The sequence below is a fragment of the Primulina eburnea genome, chromosome 2 (assembly GCF_022965805.1).
Source record: "Primulina eburnea isolate SZY01 chromosome 2, ASM2296580v1, whole genome shotgun sequence".
In the NCBI taxonomy this organism is placed as follows: Eukaryota; Viridiplantae; Streptophyta; class Magnoliopsida; order Lamiales; family Gesneriaceae; genus Primulina; species Primulina eburnea.
This window is the reverse complement of record NC_133102.1, coordinates 47500297-47518469: the sequence shown is the minus strand read 5'-3', so window position 1 is coordinate 47518469 and position 18173 is coordinate 47500297. Positions and strand designations below refer to the sequence as shown.

The 18173-nt window shown below is 34.1% G+C and overlaps 2 protein-coding genes and 1 long non-coding RNA gene across 8 annotated transcripts; all 3 read left to right on the top strand.

Moving 5' to 3' along the window:
- Nucleotides 1–417: 417 nt before the first annotated feature.
- LOC140823914 (leucine-rich repeat receptor protein kinase HPCA1-like) lies at nucleotides 418–8352 on the top strand. Its single transcript, XM_073185494.1, has 19 exons — nucleotides 418–805; nucleotides 1457–1577; nucleotides 1672–1743; nucleotides 1818–1892; nucleotides 1977–2048; nucleotides 2322–2483; nucleotides 2571–2645; nucleotides 2764–2835; nucleotides 2927–2998; nucleotides 3096–3164; nucleotides 3286–3360; nucleotides 3438–3509; nucleotides 3838–3972; nucleotides 5561–6039; nucleotides 6114–6272; nucleotides 6564–6700; nucleotides 6854–7073; nucleotides 7390–7622; nucleotides 7730–8352. Exons 1-19 carry the CDS (start codon nucleotides 724–726, stop codon nucleotides 8204–8206), a joined length of 2859 nt encoding a protein of 952 aa, XP_073041595.1. The 5' UTR covers nucleotides 418–723; the 3' UTR covers nucleotides 8207–8352.
- A 1238-nt stretch (nucleotides 8353–9590) lies between these two features.
- On the top strand, nucleotides 9591–12557 carry LOC140823912 (uncharacterized). Of its 5 annotated transcripts, none has more exons than XR_012116322.1 (5): nucleotides 9591–10375; nucleotides 10631–11272; nucleotides 11800–11883; nucleotides 12008–12184; nucleotides 12356–12557. It is a non-coding gene; the product is annotated as an uncharacterized lncRNA (long non-coding RNA). The 5 variants fall into 5 exon arrangements; XR_012116321.1 differs by having other exon boundaries at nucleotides 11203–11272; nucleotides 12356–12553; XR_012116323.1 differs by lacking the exon at nucleotides 10631–11272 and having other exon boundaries at nucleotides 12356–12552.
- Nucleotides 12558–15614: 3057 nt separating this feature from the next.
- On the top strand, nucleotides 15615–18034 carry LOC140823911 (NAC domain-containing protein 71-like). Of its 2 annotated transcripts, none has more exons than XM_073185492.1 (3): nucleotides 15615–16009; nucleotides 16207–16475; nucleotides 17211–18034. In XM_073185492.1, the coding sequence occupies exons 1-3, from the start codon at nucleotides 15793–15795 to the stop codon at nucleotides 17817–17819; spliced, it is 1095 nt and encodes a 364-aa protein (XP_073041593.1). In that variant the 5' UTR covers nucleotides 15615–15792; the 3' UTR covers nucleotides 17820–18034. The 2 variants fall into 2 exon arrangements, with proteins under 2 accessions (XP_073041593.1, XP_073041594.1); XM_073185493.1 differs by having other exon boundaries at nucleotides 15617–16003.
- The last annotated feature ends 139 nt before the right edge of the window (nucleotides 18035–18173 follow it).

Genomic DNA, 18173 nt, shown 5'->3' with positions numbered 1-18173 from the left:
TTGATTAATTTCTTGAAAATATCAGCCGAAATTAATTTTTTTTATCTATTTAATTTATATTAATCCTATCGCCGGGTGGAGTTGAAAGTTGATTTGGGTTTGGCGACAAAAATGATTTGCTAGCAATCATGGATATATTATTTTTAGTATTAAAAGATTTATGCATGTACGTACGATAATAGTAACTTGTAAGAGAAGCAGCGTCACCTTGAGCAGATAACCACGTAATAAATGCATGCAGATGCGATCCCACCGTTGGAACAAATTTTTATATCCGTGGAATGTGCGGAGTTCTACTTTTTTCTGCTGTAATATTTAATGTCTGAGATCCTCGGGTGAAAGTAAAAAAATTAGGGCCTAATCTTGTCATGTAAATATTATGAAATCCAAAACTTGTGCCGTAGAGAAGTCACATATAATTATGTATGATTTATTATGATGTGCTACCATTATTGGTAACGTGAATAAGTAAAATATATATTTTCTCACACTTTGAGGAAGCTTGTGAAACTCGAATGGGAATTGATAAGACATTCGAACATAAGTCGGCTGCAAGAAGATATATTGTTTTCAACTGTTGGCAAGTTGGGCAGAAGTCAGTGGTGCTGTATTTCTCATCGTGAAGCTTTCGTGTCCTCAGTCTGTGCAGATATGTGGGGTGTTTAATTTTTTTCTTGAAATTTTGGTCTGTAGATATCAAACTTCGTGGTGTCTTGAGCAACCATGTATTGGAGAATTCATCTTTCTGTGCTGGTTGGTTTGGTCCACGTTTTGGTAGTAACAGCTCTCACAGATCCAGATGATTGTAAGTTATCTCAGCTTGCATAAAAGTTGTCTTTCAGACTTGATACATTTGTTTCTACGATTAATTGTGAATTTGTCATTTGTTGGAGGAACCATCCATCTGATGTTTTAGGCAAATGAGTTTGGTGAGATTTCTAATCAAGATCTAGCTACCACCTTGATTTTGTAGTGCTGGACTGAGTCATCTCTTCAGGGTCTCAATTTCTAAGTAATCTTATATGTTTTTTACATGTTTGAAGGAAAAATCGAAACCTTTGTTTCTCCTTTTTGCTGTCGGTTGAAAAGTTTACCTTGTTCTTGGGAGTTTTTTAAGATGGCCAACCGAACTTATTTTAGTCCATTTTCTCACTTTCAAGCATAGCATAGATATGGGTTTTGCCGAAGGATGGGTTCTTGATACTTCAATATTTCCCGGAATGAGAATAAACACTCATAGCTTGATGGAGCACTTGAAGCCTGAAGCCATGTGTTGTGTTGTTATGATCTGTATTCTGTTTGATTTCATTTTTAAATTTGAAAACCTGTTCTCCTACGCTAGTTCCTTAAATAATTGCCGATGTCGTTTTTACGGATTTGATCACCAAATGGTGGGGACAATGACTTAGAATCAACCCAGTAATGAACTGAAGGACATAGTTTTTCCCTGATGCAGTTGCTGGTCTACAGGCTCTGAGAATCAAATGGGACAATGTACCTCCAAATTGGGTCGGAGCTGATCCTTGTGGGAATGCTTGGGATGGAATTAGATGCTCTAAAAACCGCGTTGTTTCTATGTAAGTGTTTGCCGATACTTGCAGTGTAGAGGAGACTGCGGCAAATCATTTCATGTGTTTCTGAATATAATCCCAAGACATCTAATTTTTTCAGCACATTGGCAAGCATCAACTTGAGTGGTCAGCTATCCTCAGACATCAACAATTTACCAGAGTTGCAAATCCTGTAGGTGTTTCTAAGCATTTTAAATTCTTTGTTTGTCATTTGTTTCTTTATTACCATAAATTATGTATGTTTAGGGATCTATCATACAATAAAGAGATGACTGGATCTCTTCCTTCAGCAATGGACAATTTGCAGAAGTTATCGAGCTTGTAAGCAAATCTTAACGTGTGATAGCACCTTGAAATAGACATATTACTCGTACGATGAGATAATTTCTGCTTTGTGCATCGCAGAATCCTCGTTGGTTGTGGATTTTCTGGTGCAATACCACCCTCAATTGGATCTCTACGAGAATTGGTCTACCTGTAAGGGGGGGCTTTTGAATATCTGCTATGTTCTCATCTAAATGTCTTTGTACAGTGAACCTTTTTTTCGAGGATACATCGCATTAATGGATTGTTGATGTAATTTAATGACCACGTTGTTAATTAATAAGAATCTCAGTTCAGATTACTTGCCATGCTAAAGTGTTGGATTTCGTTCATATTCAAATGGGACTTAGTTTCTTACTTTTAGTTCTGTTGCACCTTTCTTCTTGTTGCATTGCAAATCTAACGCTCCATTTCCTTTTCTATAAGGTCTCTTAATTCGAACAATTTCATTGGCGGGATACCACCTTCTATTGGCAGTTTATCAAAACTTTATTGGCTGGATTTGGCCGATAACAAGCTTACAGGATCTCTCCCCGTCTCAGATGGGAGCACACCAGGTCTTGATTTGCTCGTGAATGCAAAACACTTGTATGTACATTTTCAACTCATTTTCACGTTATTTTTGTGTTATACTGATTGATTATGTGCTAACCGGAGTCCCATGTTTTTCTGCAGTCATTTAGGAAATAATCAGCTGTCCGGTGAATTACCACCCCAGCTGTTTAACTTGAATTTGACTCTAATACATTTGTAAGTAGTTCCAAATTTGTTGTACAGTTAGGAAACTTGAATTTAAAAATTGCTCCCATCATCTCAGATACCTTGTAAGAATTATACACCTATGTTTTAACCATGTTTGCTTGATTAGGCTTCTCGAAAATAATCAGCTAACTGGAAAAATACCTCCCACAATCGGACTTGTAAAACCTCTGGAGGTTTTGTAAGTGTCACTATCCCATTTTCTGCACCATAATTATCTTGAAGTATGATTTACTAGGAAAGTTTGGACTAAATACCTCGAATTACAACAGACGGCTTGATGGGAACTCTTTAAGTGGATCTGTTCCTCAAAGCCTCAACGATCTTGTTTCTGTCAAGGACCTGTAAGTGGAATAAAAATATGTAAATTTTTTTAGTTTATTTAGTTCTTCTCTAGAGTATCAGACATAAAAAATATATATATGTCCGATGAACATTCAGGTATTTGGCAAACAATAAGTTGGTTGGAGCCTTGCCCAATTTGACTGGCATGGATGTGCTGAATTATGTGTAAGTTGATCCCCAATTTACCTATGCTTTGAAATTGTTAAATTGTGATGTCTCTATAAAATGATAAACGTGTGTGGTGCATGAAACAATGGTTGAAGGTCGTAAATTGTGATTTTTTCAGGGACATGAGCAACAACTCGTTTGATGCAACTGAAATTCCAGCATGGTTTTCGTCTTTGCAGTCATTGACTTCACTGTACCTCTCCCTCTTTGGCTTTGTATATAAGTGTCATTTGGGACTGCTTTGTGTCCCTAACACTGTTGAACTTGCAGAATAATGGAAAATACAAGACTTCAAGGACAGCTCCCAGTTTCTCTATTTAGCCAACCCCAATTACAGACCATGTGAGTAAACTCTGATGTTCCTATTATGTTGCGCATCATAGAACATTAAGAGGGGACTAAAAGCAAGAGTGGCTCATATATTATTCGGTTAATCACGCACACAAACACCCCTGTTTGTATCCTGTCGTGGTCAGGAATGGAAATAGATGGGGGGAAGCTGCCCCACTGAAACGGGGTACTATGTATCATGTGGTCCGCAATGGAGCTACAACTTCTGTCGCAGCTCATCATATCATATATATAATAACTTTAGGCGCGGTTCTAGCTTTTTTGTTCTTGTAGTGATGATCGTGAATGTTGATGCATAGTCCCCTTTTGTTCCTCCTAGAGTATTGAAGAACAATCGGATCAATGGCACACTAGACATTGGCTCCGGCTACAGTAGCCAACTGCAGGTGATCGATTTGCAAAGCAACTTGATTGGCGCCTTTACACAACGAGTTGGTTACAGCATCACGATTGTGTACGTTTTTCGCCGCTCTTTTTTGTCTTCTTTCAGTGCTAAAGGGGGTGTATTCAATCTAAACTTTTAATGACTTTTAATGACTTTTTTTAAAAGGTGGACTTTTGTGGAGTTGATGGATTTTGATTGACTTTTATAGAATCTCATGGAATTGTAAAACATATTTCATAGACTTTTATAGACTTTTTTTGTAGACTTTTGTAGACTTTTGTAATTGTGATTTATTTTTTTATTAATTTTTTTTAAATAATTATTGGACATATATAACCTATTCAATTTTAAATTTTTATTTATTTATGAAAATGTAAATGAATTTTACTTATTTAAAGGTTAAATAAATTTAATTTGTGAAAAACGACAAATGAACTATCCAATTTATTGAAATCAAAATTTCAATTCTTTATGTCAATTCAATATATTAATGAACAATATTTTTATAAGTTCATAATAAAATTTTATTAAAAGAACACTCAAAATAATGAGTAGTCTTTTATAAAAAAAATCTAATCATTACTGACAATTTAAACGACATCGTTCTACATTTCATTGGTTATGGTATCCCTCCATGCATTAGCATTTGCTCGTTGTTGTTTTTGAGTATTAAATAACTGATCAAAGTCGTCACCTTCATAAACTTGTGTTGATGAAGACAATTGAGCTTCATTATCTAGTTCAATTTGAAATTCATCAAATTGACACTTCTTTCAAAGAAAATTGTGTAATATAGCACATGCCAATACAAGCTCTATTAGGGGTGGAAAAAAATACCGAATTTTCGATATACCGAGATTACCGTAACAAAAAAATATTGAATTTACCGAATTTTAAGTATACCGAAGATTTCGGTACAGTAACGATATCCAATTTGAAAATTTTGGTATATACCGAAATACCGAAAAAATATACAAAATTTTTAAAATATATAATATTTTAAAACAATAAATTATAAATTTTTTTAAAATGTAAGGTTTTTTGGTTCGGTATATCGAAAATTTTGGTATAGTATCGGTATGAATTTGCTTATACAATAATTTAAGATATAGATTAACTAAAATTAAAGAAAATAATTAAAAATAAAATGTTATATAATAATTAATAAAAAAATTAAATTTTAATTATGTTTTTAAAAAGTACAAATAAAATGAAAAATAAATAGATGAGAAAAGAATGAAAGTTTGTATTGAATATGTGAATTTGGGAGATTTCTCAATTAAATGTACATCCAAATCTTTAGGTTGAACCAAAGACTTTTGTTGACATTTTATTGTTGTACATTAGGTTATAATTCTTGTACTTAATAGAATTTCATAGAGTCATTAAAAGTCTATTGACATTTTGAATACCCATAGACTTTTGTAGAGTTTTTAAAAGTCAAGTTTGAATATCACATGACTTTTTAAAATTCTACAAAAGTTTATATTGAATACCACTAAACTTTTATGGAGTATATAAAAGTCTAGTTTGAATACCTCTAGACTTTTAAACTCCATAAAAGTCATTAAAAGTCTATAATCAATACACCCCCCTAAGTTTCTGAACCCATGATTTTTTTCTTTGATAACACGGGTTTCTGGTTTTACATCTGCAGACTTGCAAATAACCCTATATGTTATGAAGGAGCAACAGAGACGTACTGCACTATTCCTCGGCAGACTGATTCCTCATACACAACGCCGGCAGAAAATTGCATTCCACTTTCCTGTAGTTCAGAGAAAATTTCGAGTCCCACCTGTAAATGTGCTTATCCCTACACAGGAACCTTGTTTTTCCGAGCTCCTTCCTTCTCCAATTTTGGAAATTCAAGTGTTTATGTATCTCTAAATCAAGAACTGATGAAATCTTTTCAGTCCAATAGTCTCCCTGTGGATTCAGTTTCTCTGAGTAATCCAACTAAAAATGTTGATAACTACCTTTTACTGAATCTCCAAGCGTTTCCATCCGGTCAAGATTATTTCAATCGAACCGCGATTACCGGAATCGGGTTTATTCTAAGCAATCAAACTTTCAAGCCACCGCCTGGTTTTGGACCCTTCTTTTTCATCGGCAACAACTATGCATACTTCGCAGGTATTTTTATCTTCCATTCAAATCTGTAAAATGAGAAATCCACCCGACAATTGGATGTGTGTGTCATTGTTCAGGTCAGGCTGCGGGAAAAGGCCACTCATTCAGTACCACAATTATCATTGGAGTAGCAATTGGTGGATCTGTCCTCCTCCTGCTATTACTCCTCGCTGGATTATATGCTTTCCGCCAGAAGAGAAGAGCTGAAACAGCTGCCAAAAAGACTGATCCTTTTGGTATGCTTGAGAATTTGATTTGCCTAATCTTCTATTAGTTGTTATAGCTAGTATACCCGATCACAAGTCTGTAAAAAAATGTATTACTCTTAGAACATTATGAGAGTGAAGAAAGTTATTCGCAAAATAAATTGTTGATTCATAGTTAAAATGCGGTTTTAATAGAGATATGCCTTTAGATAGAAAGCACAACACATCAAGAGATCGAACACCGTTAGTCCAAGATGCTCTCACATAACATAAGTAGTAGATATATCATAACAACCGTTATAATTTTACTCATTCTTGCAGCAACCTGGGATCCAAATTCTAACAGTGGGGGGGTTCCACAGTTAAAAGGAGCAAGAAGTTTCTCCTTTGAAGAACTGAAGAAGTGCACAAATAACTTTGCAGAAAGTAACTGTATTGGAATTGGTGGCTATGGAAAGGTGACTTTTTCATTCTTTTTTGTTCCATGATACAATGTTTTTGGTCGAAATTATTACTTCTTATTATTCGGTTTAAAAATATTAGTAGCTATGCCATATCTCCATTCATACCGACCGATCAATTCTGTATTTTTTTTTGGTAACATATGTCAGGTATATAGAGGAACTCTTCCCAATGGGAAACTGGTTGCCATTAAAAGAGCTCAGGTTGGATCCATGCAGGGAGCAGGGGAGTTCAAAACTGAGATTGAGCTTCTCTCGAGGGTTCATCATAAGAATGTTGTCAGTCTTATTGGTTTTTGTTTCGACCAAGGCGAGCAAATGCTAATATATGAATATATTGCGAATGGCACCTTGAAAGATAGTATTTCAGGTAATCCATGAAACTGAAAACTGGGCAGAAGATCTATCATGTTTGAACTGGATAATATTGGTGCTTTGGCTTATTCTCTCTGTTTCCAAACCTTAAGTTTTCAAACATAATAATTGCATTCTTAGATAAAATAGCTATACTAAATTTGTTTTCAGGTTTACTCCTTTCCTTTGTGATCGAAACAAGTAAAATATATGAGCTACACTAGTACTTATCAGCTATAACTTTTGTTACAACATGTTGATTTCTTAATATTGACGGTGAACTCTATCGTTTCCCTTCAGAAAAATAAATGGTATAAACTTGACTTTTGCAGGGAAGTCAGGAATCAGGTTAGATTGGACAAGGAGACTCAGAATAGCTCTTGGAGCGGGCAAAGGCTTGCAGTATCTGCATGACTTAGCCGACCCTCCCATCATACACAGGGATATCAAATCAAACAACATCTTATTGGATGACCGCCTGAATGCTAAAGTGGCAGATTTTGGTCTCTCGAAGCTCAAGGAATCTGAAAAGGGCCATGTTACAACTCAAGTAAAAGGCACAATGGTGAGTGAATTTATGGGAAATATGTGCAGCTTAATTGTTGTTCTATGATGAAGTGCCTTTTTTTTTCTAATCTGTATATTCAACTCCTTTCTGCTTTTCTTTACAAGGGATACCTGGATCCCGAGTACTACATGACACAGCAATTAACAGAAAAGAGTGACGTCTATAGCTTTGGGATATTACTACTTGAACTCGCAACGGCCAGAAATCCGATTGAGAAAGGGAAACATATTGTTGGAATGATTAGGCAAGCAATGGATAAAACCAAGGAGTTATACAACCTCGAGCCAATTCTTGACCCAATAGTTGCTTCGTCTATGTCACCAAGGAGCGTAGAAAAGTTTATCGATTTGGCGCTAAGTTGTGTTCAAGAATCAGGTGCTAACCGGCCACTGATGAGTGAGGTAGTGAAAGAGATAGAGAATACAATGGAATTGGCTGGTATGAATCCTAACACCGAATCGGCATCGACATCAGCAAGCTATGAAGGAGCAAGCAAAGGTTTTGAACATCCTTATAATAGCAATGAGAGTCTGTTTACTTATAGTGGGCTTTACAGTCCCTCAAAAATAGAACCCAAGTAGTGTTGCTTAACATGTGCCAGTGGTCTGCGGTTCAAAAGAAACCATTTTTCGGGGCTAAGAGCATGGACACGAAGATTCCAGTGTAAATGGTCACAGGTAAATGTACGTATAATTGTTAGATGTATTTCATTGAGTTGTTTTGATTGTTTTCTTGGATAACAATATAATTTTTCCTTGGGTTCAACACGTTTCTCCGAAATTGATGCGTAAAGTCATCAAATTTCACAGTTTCCGTTAGATTTTAGCAGCGGTTGATGATCAACTGATTAATGCTTGTTACAAGCCGAAACGTGTGATAAAAATTAAATATTTAAAATTAATTCATAAATGATTACCATAAATTTTTGTAGCAGCTTAGTTAACAATTTTCTAAAAAATACTACTATGAAATAATTACTATGGAAGTCCATTATGCGGTCGAGGACTTTAGAGTAAATGTCATCAAATAAATACAACCGTACCTTATATAGAGAAAGAACACGTAGTTGATTTTAGGTAAAAATTTGTGTGAGACGGTCTCACGGGTCGTACTTGTGAGAAGAAAAAGTATTATTTTTTATGCTAAGAGTATTATTTTTTATTATGAATATCTGTAAGGCTGATCCGTCTCACGGATCAAGATTCGTGAGACAGTCTCACATGAGACTTACTTTTAATTTAAGAAATAAAACAGAAATTAAATGGCTACTCGAACTTTTTCCATACGAACGTATAAATTTCATCGAAACAAATGGAACCAACAATATTAGACCAAATTAACTATAATTAATTTATTAAAACCCAAGAAAATAAATTTGTCGAACTGGTCGTCAAAATAAAGAAGCTTTCTATCAGAGTGATATAATGAACTAAACTAGACAAATAAATCTTGGGATTGTACATAAACGATGTTTATCACTAGTGTGGTTTACAGTCACCTGAATCGAAGAGAAGTGTTTGCAGTCCATCGTCACACAAAAAATATTATTATTATTATTTTAATAAAATATCCGAATGTATTTATGTAGTAAAAAATAAGATGAATGGTTTCGTTCTCCTTTTTTTTTTTTTTTTTTTATAAAAGATTACAATCAGATTTTGGTTATGACAAACCATTTCTTAAATTCCGTTGAGTAATGAGTTATGTGCGAAAGTTTGAATGCCCTAAAATATATTTTGGAAAAAAAATTCAAAGAATTGTACAAAATAATAATTAGTATTATTTTCAAAATTGATATACAAAATATGAAATAAAATACTTTAAGAATTGTTTTTTTTATATGTTAGTGACTATTGACATTTGTTGCATGGACTTTTTATAATTAGTTTTATTTATATTTAAATATTAATCATATCATACAAATAGTAAGTAAAAGATATAATTTTGTTATAATATAAAATAAAGGTATGGTGATTTTGACTTTTGAGCCTCTTGTTCCTCATTCTATATGAGTAATTTGTGGCGAATAACTGGTCTGAGCCTGGCCTTGGCGGATGGTTTACACTGTGCCATTAGTTCATTACTTTATTGAGCAAAAACATCGGGAAAAAGAGAAAAAAGCCTACAGTCAGTTGAGCTGGATACTAGACTTTTTGAAGAATACGAAACGACTTAAAACTTTTGCCAGTGAAGGGTTCAAGAATCGTTGAAATGTAATGAACTTTGTTGGACCAACCAAGAAATTCAAGAAAGGGAAACAACAAGATGCATAATCGTACATGGCATTCAAGAACAAGAAGCATCCAAGTGTAGAGTAGCCTACTCATGAAAGCCATATCAAATGCTTTGAATTGAGAGACAAAGGAGTTTCAAAAGAGAAAATCTGACACGCCCAGGCCTGCAACTAGTTATCACAGAAAGAGAATGGAAAAGGAAGAAATGCCAGATGACAACGAAATTTCTCGAGATCCAACTCTATCCCTCTACCATTAATACTTTTTTGCTTTTACTGTTTTGTTCAACTTAGTTTTCCAGGTTGTCCGATGTAGAACATCTAAAGTTTAATAATTTACTCAACTCTTGTAACAGTACAAACCAGGGTTTAGACACAGCATTTCCTGTCTTACTTGTTGATGGTTATAATGTTTGTGGCTATTGGGCTAAGTTGAAGAAGCATTTCATGAATGGAAGACTTGATATTGCTCGCCAAAAGCTGATTGATGAACTGGTAACATTTAGCGTGCTAAGAGGTTTGTGCTTCGAATCATTTTTTATTCATAGTAGCTAGATGTAATCCATATCTTTGAAGTACTGTTCTGTTAAATTCTGGCCAAATACGAATTGCTGGTGGCTTATAGCTTTGTCTAAAAGTTTTATTTTTTTCCAGTATTCAAGCATGTACTCTATAACTTGGATTTTCATTTTTATCTTTTGGAGCTCAGCATTGCCCTCCCAATCTATTTAGAGCTTATCCTTTATGAGAATTATTATGTACTCTTCTCCAGGCGGCATGTGAAGGTCATTGATACTTGATTCACACCCAAAAAAACGAAGCTTGGAAATCTTACAAGTGATAAATTGTTGAGACTGATAAAGAATGTGCTTTCGATTTTCTAGCAAAATATGTAATACTGCTTCTCAAAACATTTACTCGGGATAGAGTGTGGCCCGGCAATGAGTTGTATTCTTCCTATGCAGGTTATTTGACAGCCAATAATGCAATAGCACTTCTGTATATGTCGACGTAGTCAATTTGATAGGACAATGGATTAAATTGATTCCATTAGTCAATCAATCGAAATTTGTTCCACTCTAGATGACAGAAATCCTTATTATGATTCATCAATTTTATTAGAAATTTACGGTCTTTATCATATTGTAAAAACACGATTCATATCCTATTGGAAGGGGAAAATGTGCTGCTGCATATATGTTTGTTTACATCTAGATTTTAAGTTCTAATATAATTCTTTTATTTGTATTTAAAAATTGGACTTATTAGAAAAATATTCTACTCCATGTGTTCTTGTCTGCTTGCATGGGCACTATCTCATAGACTATTTTGAAATTTCTACAGAGGTGAAAGTGGTGGTTGTATTTGATACCATGATGTCTCGCCTACTAACGCACAAACAAACTTTTGCTGGGTATTCTTTTGTGAATAAGATTTTATGGCCTAATTTCCTTGGAATTTTTATGGCTAATCTATTAAAATCATAATAGATTTATCAGCTGAAACATGTGCTGATTCATGGATTGAGAAAGAGGTGAGAGACAGACTCAAAACAAAACCTATGTTGATTCATAACCAATATTTAAACTTACTTTTATCATAGAAAACAATGAGTTTATGATATACCTCTCTTTCCTTTCCAGTCACGGCTTCTGTAAATTATATTTATCAGTGGGAAAAATATATGAACATTATTAATTAGTTAGAAACATTATATGTGGTGAAATATTTGTTTGTGTAGAATTGTACAGTTCTTTTGGCACACATATTGAATATCTCTGTCTGCTACTTTAACGTTTAATAGACTAAGGCAAGTTTTTTCCCCTTATATTCAAGAACTTGGCATCCTTTCCTGAAACAATAGTTTATTTATTTTATGTTATAATATTTCTGTGTTTACTTCAACTCACCTGATGGCTTGCTTTTGTTTCTTATGAGTAGGTTGTGACATCAAGGGAGGATGGCTGTCCAAAAGTTTGGGTTGTGTCATCTGATCGTTGTCAGCAGCATGCAGCTCATGGAGCGGTATGTGATCTCTTCAACATTTTGGACTACACTCGTATAATGAATTGTATTATGCTAATAACTTAGTCTCTAAACAATTCTCAATATTTCTGCATATTCAATCTGAATCCTTGTTTGTTATCAGAAATTGATGTAAAATCGCTAAGATTTAATTCTAAGAGAAGGGTCCATGCAACTCAAAAATACAGGATTCGATCAGTTAGCAATCCACCCATTCCTTGTCTTCTCTATTGCCACTGACATGCTTTGGAATAGAGCTCTGGAAAGAACCTTCGGAGGGCGACTCTTTGCCTGCAAGAAGGTACAATGTTATAGAAGTCTGGTTTTTTTGTTGATGTAATCTTCAACGGGGCGTGATTTTGTTCAACAAATCTGTTGATCAGATTTGTTTTCTTTCTTTGATAGATCTTGTATCCATACTAATGTGTTCATTTACTCTTCTTTATTTTATCTAATTTCTATTTTTGTCCAGATCAACTGCCATGCAAGGTGAACTGTGGAAGACAATCTTGATTCGGAAGTAGTTGACGCTCTCAAGGATTTAAGGAACAAATTGTCTGAAAATGCATCCCCTACTTCACTTTTAAGTCATAAAGTATTTGGAAAGGTCTCCTTTGTTTTTAACCATTGACATTTCTTTCGCATAAAGATTACTTTTATTTTGTTTATGTAGGAATCAAACAGAGTGCATTTTATATTTAAATAGTAATACGAAAATGTATCATAACACATTTCCGAAGAGACTAAAGCCTGAGAGAAAAATATATATTTAAGAATTTAACTAATTTTTTAATTGCACTAGTTGATAAGTCGATTCACCGAAAACATATTTCATATTCAATTATATAATATGAATTTACTAGAAAAAATTTACTTACCACGCAACTTAATTTTCTTCGGCTCGTGTTTGGGCTAAGAGTTGCCGGTTGCCCAACATACTTGGCTATTGGATGTATAGTTTTATTATTATTATTAAATTTTTTTCTTTCGGAAAAGAGACGTATTTCTTTAATCTCGAGGACTCAGTGGCATAAGTCTTGTGTAATTTGTCTGTCAAATGTGACACGGTTGGCCTTTTCAATTACATTGCACAAATGTTATGTTCATATCAGTCGAGGATCTGCCTACTCATTCGTCCATTCCAGAAAACGAGATGACCAATCATGGCAGGCCCATTCATTTTAACATCATCGCACCATCAAAATATATATACATCATCACACACGCGTATGTATGTAGGTACGTATTAAATTTTTTATACGGATGCTGACGTATGGAGTTTCACATCAATATCTCGATTAATTATCATAAATTGAAAGGTATATGACTAAAAATGAACTTTGACAATATAAAAAATTAAAATCACAAACAAGCAAACATATCAGATCAAATATGTGCGCAGTTTTACTTGATTCAGTTTTCCGTTTTGAAGGGTTTAAGTCTTCAATTAGATCCACTTATATACTCTCATCGTCCTTGTATTTTGGCTTGTGTTTGTTTTCACACGATGAAAGTTATTAAAAAAAGTAAATTTTACAAAAAAAAATTCATGTGTAGGTGTCCAATTATACGTTCTTTTTCTCGTAAGTCCTATAATTCGAGGCCTAACTCCAGTGAAAATTGGTTGACTTCAAAATGGAATTCAGTACTCTAAACTAGATTGTATAATTAAGTACGGCTCTGTTCGATGATAAAACAAAAAGGGAAATATTTATATATATCTTAAATAATATTTTTTTTATATGATATCTAAATTAAATTTTTATATTAGATATTTCTAATGTAATTATCTTTGGTATTTAAAGCACATCGAATTTTCCCCTAAAATATCTTTATATTTTGTGAGAAAACAAAAAAAAATTAAAAACTTTTAATTTGGATTAAAAAAAAAACTAATCCTTAAATATTATATTTTAAAAGGGATTGTAAGTAAGCGGTGGTCGGGTTCGCGATCCCCCTATTTTTCTTGCCATGTATTATTGAAAATCAAATTCTTAAAGTAGCAAGTGTTAGTTTTTATAGATGAAATGTGCGAGAGATTAGAAAGAGATTAGTTAAGGGGTGAAAAGGATGGGAAAGGGCAATAAAAACAAAGAAAAAGAAGGTCTTGTTATTGTCATAATGGGAATAGTGGTCACGGGATTCTCTTGAATTTTTGCATGTCTCCCAGCTTACCCATATGCATACATATAAATTTATTTTTTGCCTTACAGCCCCACACCCCAAATTCGATGAATATCTATGTTCGACTTAATTAGGTTCATGTGTTTAAATTTTAAAATTTTGAATATATATCAGCCGAGTTGATCAAGTCATGTGTTCGAGCGCTAACGTGTACTTAATACTGTATTAACATGCTGCTGCTGCTCTTCGAAATTCTTCATCAGCTAGGGAAGTGATTAAAAATGTGTGAACTTCGTATTTACGATGCCTTTTGTGGGTGTGTGTGTTTTTGGAAAGGTGTCCAAAATTAGCCAAGAATGTAAGTGTACTTTCCAGTTCTCATAACTGCATATATACTTCCTCGGAGTTTCTTTAGTGCATGCTAGCTAATGTTGACAAGTTAATTTGTGTATGCATAGATTTAAAATACGAGCAGTTGTCTGATCTGAATGGCATGCATGTGATGAATCTAACTCAGATTTGATATTTTGATCAAGATAACATTCAGAAGTCCTAAATGTATTTTCATAGTTTGTTTTCTCGTATGTTGATGATCCAAGTATTAATATTTGACTATGTCGTAGAGAGATAAATACTTCAGATATAACATAAAATAACGCGTGGTTGGAACATGGGCTCCAATTAGACTAAATGGCCAACCTGTATCGTATTTGTAATGTCCCTTTCACATCTACAACACCTTAATCAATGCAGCGGCTTCCACACGTAGGCCCTCAAGCCAAGCTAGCTAACGAATTCTTTCAAGGGGTGACCAAGACTAGCTACTTCTAGTCTTTTAATTAATTTATTAATTTCTACATGTTTAAAAATTTTAAATCGAATATATACTTGCTCATTTTAACATGGTTAATTTTCTTTGAAGAAATTTAAACCATTATTTTTTTAAAAAAAAAGTCATCCCACAAGTACAATGAGATTTGTACAACAATTTTTACTACACAAAAAATTCCATACAAATCTCACGATATAATTGTTGTAAAAATCGATGTATAATATATTTGTTGTAACTTCAGCATATTCCTTCAAAAATCGGAATTAGATGGTACAAAAAGAATTAAAAAAACAAGGACTTGTTACAATTTAGTTTTGATTCCTAAAAATAAGAAATAAGAATTGGGACCAAAACCATAAATTAAGTATAATTTCTTGAGTAGGTCTCTTGTGAGACGGTCTCACGAATTTTTATCTGTGAGCCGGTCAACCCTACCAATATTCACAATAAAAAGTAATACTCTTACACAAGTTAAGAGATCCGTTTCACAAAATACGACCCGTGAGATCGGTTCACAAAATACGACCCGTGAGATCCGTTTACACAAGTTTTGATTCGAATAAGAGATCCGTTTCACAAAATACGACCCGTGAGATCATCTTACACAAGTTTTTGCCTAAATTCTTTTGAACACTTTTTTGAAAAAATTAATAAGTAAAATCAGGTTAGTACAAAATAGTGATTTTTTTTTTAACTTTTGTTTTCTAACTACACTAGATTTATAATTTTTAAAAAAATTAAAATGTACGGGACCTTCATTCTATCAACTCACACCCATTTTGATGAGGTAAACCCTTGAACCATACATTGTAGTATTGTACCTGCGCCTATTAATATTCATCTTCCTCCTCTCTCCCATTTCTCTTTGTGCACAAATTCCATGTCTGCAAAGAGATGTAGAGATATAATTCTTTTGCTGATACTAACTAACTAAGGATTTGTACTTTAGTTTTATGGCCGTTGACGCAGCAATGAATACTCAAGAAGAAAACTCGAAGCAAGACGAACACGAAAACGACATGATTATGCCTGGATTTCGCTTCCATCCGACCGAAGAAGAACTTGTTGAGTTCTACCTCCGGCGGAAGGTGGAGGGCAAGCGTTTTAATGTTGAACTCATCACTTTTTTAGACCTTTATCGATATGATCCATGGGAACTTCCTGGTAAATGTATATATGCTTTCGTATGATTTAATGCACTTGTGTATATCTCTTATGATCCTAAGCAACCCTTTTCTTGTCTTACGAAATATCTTCAAAAAACTGGAAATTTTCAAATTCTTGTTTCTTTTTTAGGTGCATCTCTTCTGATTTTTTTTTTTTTTAAATTATATATATACATGATTTGATTCTTTGGATATTCTTAGCCTTTGCTGCAATAGGGGAGAAAGAGTGGTACTTCTATGTTCCAAGAGATAAGAAGTACCGAAATGGGGATCGGCCGAATCGGGTCACGACTTCTGGTTATTGGAAGGCTACTGGTGCTGATAGAATGATAAGAAGTGAGAATTTGAGTTCTATTGGTCTCAAGAAAACCCTCGTTTTCTACTCCGGTAAGGCTCCTAAAGGAATCAGAACTACTTGGATCATGAATGAGTACCGTTTGCCGCAACATGAAACCGAACGCTTACAAAAGGTACCATCTCAATATCAGATGGTAATGAATAAATATATAATCTTTCTGTGTTTCTTAATAAAAAATTTCATTCTTACACAATTCCTGGCAGTGCGAGTTTCCGAAATTAATGATTTTTGGGCCATTATTTTTGTGTTTTCTGTTCTTTTTTATCAAATCGTTTTGCTCCGATACCTGCTAGTCTTGTGTTTTGGTTTCAATAACCTTATGTTGCTGACACTAACAAATCCAGTAAGAGTTGATTTTCTTGATACACAGTGTGTATGTATCATGAAACCAAAATGAGTTTTTGTTCATGTATGAAATTAAGAAAAGGTACAAGAACCTGACAACTGTCTGTCTTGATCTCTAATTTTGTTCTTACTATGGGAGTTCTTAAATGTTCACAGCAGAAACATAAAGAGACAACACATAAACATTAAATTTAGGCACATTTAATGCACTGAAACTTCCATTAACTGCTACCATTCAAAAAGATGCTGCTCATATATATGTTGTTACATAAAATAACACTTCTTTCCGGACGGAAGCCAGTGTGAGGATAATGACAATACACGGTTTATTCAATACAAATTATTTCAAATTTCACCGCCCCGTTAATAATTTTATTACTTGGTTGATGCATGTAACAACATGTATATATGGAAGTGTTTAGTAAAATGTTGTACGTTCATTAATCCTCGATCTAACGAGAAATCCCCGGTTCGCTCACCGTACCTTATCTCGTATTCTCAGGCTGAAATTTCTCTCTGCCGAGTGTATAAACGAGCTGGAGTCGAAAACCATTCGTGTCTCCCTCGGTCTCTTCAGACAAAAGGTTCGTTATCTTCAGCGAGAGCGACAAAATCAGCTCGAAAAACTAATGGAAAGATGAGCAAAACAAGGCCGTGTAGCAGCACAGATATTGGAACCTCTCTTGCTCATGGTTCAAAGTCCGATTCTTTTAGCACAAATATAAACTCATTTCTCCCCATAAACTCAACTATTACGCTTCATAATTCATCAGAACATGATAGAAGTATATCGCACCAATCCAGAGCACAAGATTGTACCGCCATTTTCGCCGGTTCTTCATCCCATTCAAGTGATCCTGATCTTCACAAATTAGTGAATATTTACTCACAGCAAGCCGCTTCAAACCTCGGTCAAGAAAATCAGCATTATTCTAATAATAGTGCGACCAATATTTTAGCCCATTTCTCCACTTTGCAGCAACAGCAACAGCAAATGCCGGTAGAGATTCGGAGCTCTGGTCAGATCGATTTCTCGGATAGAATGTGGAATTGGAATGCAGTTTCAGAGGCAAGCAATAAAGATCATCACTACACAAATCTTTACAAGTAATTGTAACGATCGTCAATAATAATGTGCTGCACATACACATGTTCCATACCTCCATTGTCATTATTTGATTCCTACTAAATCTTAATATTTGCTATTACACTTTTAAATTTCACAATTTCAACATTATGATTTTGGTTTTTGTTGGTTTTAAGCAATGTATGTAGCATCACCCTCACAATTATTTCGTTTCTTGAGAAATTGCAATTTTTGTCCGATATATATTTGTAATTGCAATATTGGTCCTCTAAATATCAAATTGAATTTTAATATCTTATCTTTCAATTTTTTACAATTTTAATAATTTTTCATTGAGCATGCTAATGCACACATACATGAGCATCATATCAATGTCAT